Source organism: Euprymna scolopes, chromosome 1 (assembly GCF_053919585.1).
Source record: "Euprymna scolopes isolate OS-2025 chromosome 1, ASM5391958v1, whole genome shotgun sequence".
In the NCBI taxonomy this organism is placed as follows: Eukaryota; Metazoa; Mollusca; class Cephalopoda; order Sepiida; family Sepiolidae; genus Euprymna; species Euprymna scolopes.
In genome coordinates, this window is record NC_136482.1 from 139,689,227 (window position 1) to 139,695,226 (window position 6,000).

The 6,000-nt window shown below is 30.4% G+C and overlaps 1 protein-coding gene across 2 annotated transcripts in view; it reads left to right on the plus strand.

Annotated features, from left to right (window-relative positions):
• Positions 1-5,397, plus strand: part of LOC145274123 (uncharacterized) — a 194,949-nt gene extending 189,552 nt beyond the window's left edge. For both annotated transcript variants that reach the window (XM_080127326.1, XM_080127374.1), the window contains one exon: positions 5,053-5,397. In XM_080127326.1, coding sequence (XP_079983452.1) covers positions 5,053-5,253 — 201 coding nt within the window. In that variant the 3' untranslated portion in view covers positions 5,254-5,397. The remainder of the gene's footprint in view (positions 1-5,052) is intronic.
• The last annotated feature ends 603 nt before the right edge of the window (positions 5,398-6,000 follow it).

The following is a 6,000-nucleotide window of genomic DNA, read 5'->3' on the forward strand; positions in this document are numbered from 1 at the left end:
GTTGTGAAGATTTTGAATACTAGTTTCAACCCAAAAACATTGTGATAAAGTTAGTATTCATCTTATTTATTGGTTTTTAATATAATTTATTTTAATTTTATTGTATTTCTATTAATTTGTAAAGAATGGCTAAATGAGAAATTTAATTTAATCATTTGATAAAAATTATCCTTTTTATCATTTTTTAATGTTATCAATTGTTAGGGACTTGTTTAATTTTCATGTCATAATAAACACGATTTTTAAGGGCAGTATCACATTCGTTAGTTTATTAAAAGAATTTTCATTAGATAAATTATAATTCAGTCTGCACTCTATAGAAAATGAAATCTAAACTTGATAAAATATCAATCAACGAATGAAAAAAAAAAAATCTTTCATCAAAGCTATTTTCATTCGATATTACTTTTTCTATATATGCTCTGTAAGAAAGCATATCCATTTTTTATCATATAAAAAAAAATTTATATACAAGGGTCATTTCAAAAGTAAAGCTGCCTATTATGTATTAAATTCAAAAAGTTGAAGAGCTACAAAACAAGACTGATACCATTAAAACAAGCAACCTTTTGTGCTCCAGAATTTATTTTCCTACATAGTCACCACTACTCTCAATGACCTTTTGCCAGGAATCCAATGATGCATCTCCACTTCTGACGCAAATCCATGCTTTCTTGCAGTCTCGCACCATGAATATCTGCAACAGAAATGAAACTTTCAAGATATGATTACATAAGTTCAATTATAACAATGTAATTTGCAATCCCCTCTGATTCATTTTAGCGGAAGAAAAAATTTACTTTTGTAGTGTCTCTCATATATATATATATATATATATATATATATATATATACATGTATATATACATATATATATACATACATACATATGTACATGTATATATATACATATATATATATATACATGTAGATATATACATATGTATATATACATACACATATATATATATATATATATGCGTGTGTGTGGTGTTTTAATCATGGTTCTGTCTCTCAAATATGTCTGTTATTACATAAATATGCTGTGATATACTATGCTGTTAATATCAGATATTGATAACTACTTTTTACCTATTATTATTATATATTCCTCCCAGAAATATATAATTATACATTTGAATTTCCATTCATACATCTACTAAATAGACATTTTTAAAAAATATCTGAATGTGTTTCTGCATTTTACTCAACAATAAAAAATGCTTAACACAGTGGCATCCTCATCTTCTAGTTCTCTTCAAAATGATGAGTGAACTTCAATTTGATTTACAGTTTGTATTGAACTCAGATTATGTGAGTTTCAACAATGCAGTTATCAACAAAAGAGGTCTCGATTCATATAGGTTCCCTTCCCAAAACTTCCAAAATCGAACCGGTAGACCTCAACCATATTGATAAAAAGTGGCCGAATTGAATCACTATTTTCTTCTTTGAAAGAGAAAGTCTGTGATCCATTTTTGATATTGATCTCAAAATTAGTATTTTTTTTTTACTTGCCAGTGGAAGTTCAATTTTGTGGCAAGATACTTATAATTTGACTTTCTAAAGACTTTGAATGTAAGTAAATTTATCCATGTCACTTTTTACGGGTTTTTGACTTCTGATTGATTTAATCAACCAATTCATTGATCGGATTTTGCCTTTTGACTCTGGATTCAATTTCCTTGTACTATTTCAAAATCACTTTTTTGAACATTGCAATTTTCAATGTTTTCAGTTTCATGCAAACTAGTAATTCATTAAATTTATTTGGCTAGTTATTTCTCCTGAAGGGAAACCCCTCATTTTTGAAAATCCATGGAATAAAGAAATATTTTTTTCATTAACATTTAATGAATTAATAATGTGGAGTTTTATTTTTCATCATTTTATTTTTTCTTAAAGCAATGCCTTAAAGTTACATAGATGAAACGTTAAGCAAACTAAGTCTGTCAAATATCAATGAATATTGCAGGTATTAAATCAGCTTAATGTTTAGAATTTAGGATCAACCAGAGCTTTTATATGACAACTTAGAAAGAGACAAAATTATGACATATTTATAATTAAATTCTGATTGAACTATTAGCAAAATGTTGATAACATTTTTCATATCCCCTTGTGAAGAAACTTAATCAATTTATCTCAGAAACATACGATCTACTTTGTTGATGTCACATTTTTGTAACTTGTGTACTTGATGATGAATATGTATTAATTTTGCATCTTTTTAAACATATGTATTTTAAAGTATACTTAAGCACCAAACCTTTGTTTAGATATGCTTCATTCTATAAGACATGTTCCATTGTATAAAACTGACAAAGAACTTTTTCAGTTGTTTGTTTATTTGTTTTACTAGTTTTTGTGCACTTTCAGAAGTACATATTTTCTTTATTCCACTGGTAAGAAAAAAAATCAGTATTTGTAAGAACAAATGAAGTTATGGGAAAAAAACAAAAACAGGAAAACTAAGGCATTCCTGGTTTATCGTATACAACAAAACATTATCTCTGGATTAACTAAAATATTGGTTCCCAATGACTTCCATACCAACCTTTTTTTTTACCTTTTCCTTCAGATAATTGTTTTATTTGCATCTTGGTTGTTTTTTGACTATGGACATTTTTCACAAGTTTTGTTAAATCATCTTTTAGGATTGAGAGATGAAGAAGCTTCTGATTTTGATAATCTGTATGTGCTCTCCACTTATCTCGGCATTTGTTTCCAATCGTCTTGTACATACACTTCACTTGCCACTGGTATTTAACAATGTTGATTCAGGAAATATATGGTGGGAGATTGCACACCTCCTGCCACAAAAATTCCACGCGCTGGCACCCTTTTGTGGGTATCCATAGTCTGTTAAAGACTGAAGGAGCCCTATCGTATGTCGAACTCTTAATTCTCTATTACATGTTGCTGCAAAGAGAATGACAAACAAGTAAACACTGAAAGTAGAAGCACAAACAGCTATTTATCAGGTGTTCACATATGGCTGGACCATATGTATTATTCAAAACGTCTGAAATCAAATTTTCAAAACATTTGAAAATCCTAGAAGTCATTTATATTAAGTTCTTAAGACGTTCTCTTTGCAAGCAAAAAGAAATGAATTTTTTTACTCTTGTTATTTTTTGTCCCCCCCCCCCCCCCGCCATATTTCCATTTCATATTATTTTTTTAAATCATAATTATCCCACAATTTAGTTCTGTTGAGCGAGGTGCAAAACTGGTCAGCTGGCTTTTTCACTTTTATTTTTACAAATTCATTATGGTAAAAATTGGTCTTTATTTAGCAATTATAAAATTCTGTACCTTGAAAAGGCTTTTTAAATTTGTTCTATTATTTACATTGTTTATGATGATTTTTTCCCCCATTGACATATGTTTGTGTAAAAATGCATTCTATATTTTTTCTTTCCTTCCATAAAAGCAACTGAATTTGTGCTGACTATATTTTCCATACGATAATTAATAATTATTTGCACCTGAATATTCCTGCTCACCATTACCAGAGTCTAACAAATAAATGTAAACATTTTTTTAATCTGTTACATAAAATCTCAAGTCTACTTTCGACTGCAATCATAACTTTTTTCAACTTTTAAATTTGTGATTCTATGATGCTGAATTTGTGTTTTTATGTGTTGGTTGTGTTATCAAAAGAATCGTCAAAAAAGTGGATGATGAAATTAACCTGAATTTTGTTTCCTTTTTTTTTTTTTTTTTTTTTTTTTTTGAAAACTAATATCTTTTTAATTGTGGTATTTTGTGATTAAATATTAGAAATTGATTTAAAAAAAAAAAAATGTAATTATTAATTGTGAAAGTTGTTTGAATGTCTTGTTACCTTTACGAAAAAGTAACAACAATAAAATAACAATACAAGATTGATTTAACACTGATTTGATAAATGCATCAGAATGTTTTCGATGAGGATTGATAATTTGGATTATCCAAGCTTCTGTTCTTATTTTGGTGGTTATTTTCACATCTTGGTCGATGTAACCTTTGGCCTTGTTCATGTTCCCAAGTTGTACATAAAAAATTCCCAAGTCTAATTCAAATATTCCTATGCTTGAAAAGCTGCACTTGAAGAATGTTAAAGGTTTCATTGTCTGTTGTGAACATAACAACCCTGATTAATACAATACAAAATGCATTGCAGACCATCTTGAACTTATAAAAGTGATATTGAAAGTTGTACTTGATAGTTTTTATGAGGGTCGCTCCAAAAGAAATGCCTCCTATTTTTTAACTAAAAAACTAAAACATTGAAGAGCTATGAAGACGGAAATTTATCTTTTTATGCACGTTTACCAGCTTTTTTTGAGACCTCAGTTGTAAAAGTCTGAAGTGCATTTTGTCACTCACATTTCTGTCACCACTTTGCAATCAACAAAACCCATCCCCTGCTGACATCAATTGCATTGGCATCATAAACATTTAGCAGACATCAGTGACTGTTGAGTGGTTCAATTTTTCTGTGTAGATAAATTTAATAACGCATCTCTGCTCGTAAGTTACATTCATGACAGGGGTTAGTTTATTAGGATCTCACACCATCAATATCTGCAATAGAGAGATAAAACTTTCAGGTCATGAATGCATAAGTTCAGTCATCATAACACTGCAATTCGCAATCCCCTCTGATCCATAATAAAAAATAGGAGGCATTACTTTCGAAGCATCCCTTATAGAATGGATATATTTAAAGTTCCAGTTTTCTTATTATCAGTTTGTTAAACTGTTAAAATCTTTAAATAACTTATACAATATTTTATATTCATGAATTCTTTTTCTCAATTAGATAAAACATTTTTAATTATTTAAATTTAATGATGTAAAAGTATTAACATACTCAATTATATTCTTAAATATTGTTTAAATATCATTTAAATATCGTTTAAATATCATTTAAATATCGTTTAAATATTGTTTACACTTAAATTTTCCTTGTAAATATTTAACTATTATAGATTAACATATGTTTCTTTTAATCTTTTGCTTCATCTACAAAATCTTAATGTAAACCATTAATATTTTTCAGGCTTCCCCAGCAAACAGTGAAGTATTTGAAATGCTCTCCGTTGATAATGATGCCCAGGCAACGGACATTTCTCCATTTGTGGGAGGAAATTTGGACGAAGAAGGCCCATCTCCATCCATATCAGACCTCGATGGTCTTGATGAAGACACAACTCCCTTATCGACACCTTTTCAACTTACAGTGTCTGACCCAAATAGCTGAGCTGAATCCAGCTGCAATGACTGGTCAGTCGTCAGTGTTCCCACTGCCATTGCTACCGTTGCAGACCACTACTCAGCGGTGGTTGCCCATGGGTAGGGATCAGGGACAAGTCAGATTGTTGGTTGTATCATCTTCACAAGCCCTTCTGAGCACCCCCTCTCTCTCTCCCATCGTCACTTCTAATGCACCTCCTCTGTCAGCTGTGTCTCCGCCTGTCTATCAGCCTTGGGGATCTCATGATATCAGTGACATTTGGTGCAAGTCTCTGCCTCCCCCCACCTGTGATCAACTCTGAATAGGGGGATGGGGGACATGTGGGCGGGGCCCCCACCCCCCTGTCTTCACCCTGCCATCCTATATCTTCAACAACAGACAAAGATGATTGGAGAAAAGCCAATTTAGCATCAGTCAGTAAGGTTGTACACTAAATCAGTGCAACTCAAATATATAAGGGTGTCCAGTAAAAGCTGAGGTTACTATATATATATATATATATATATATATATATATATATATATATATAAACTAGCTCCAAAGAAAAAAAATTATGAATCAGAACAAAACAAAAAGGGAAACTGCTAAAAAAATTAAGGAAACTATAAAGTTCCTTTCTCATTTCAAACCACATTTTTTTTTTTTGTCTTTTGTTTCTTCTTCTTTCATCTTCCTTGAATTTTTGCTTCCAACTGAATTGTTCAAATTGATTTTCTTCTGCTGGTTTCTCAGGAAAAAGTCTTATTTGGAGGA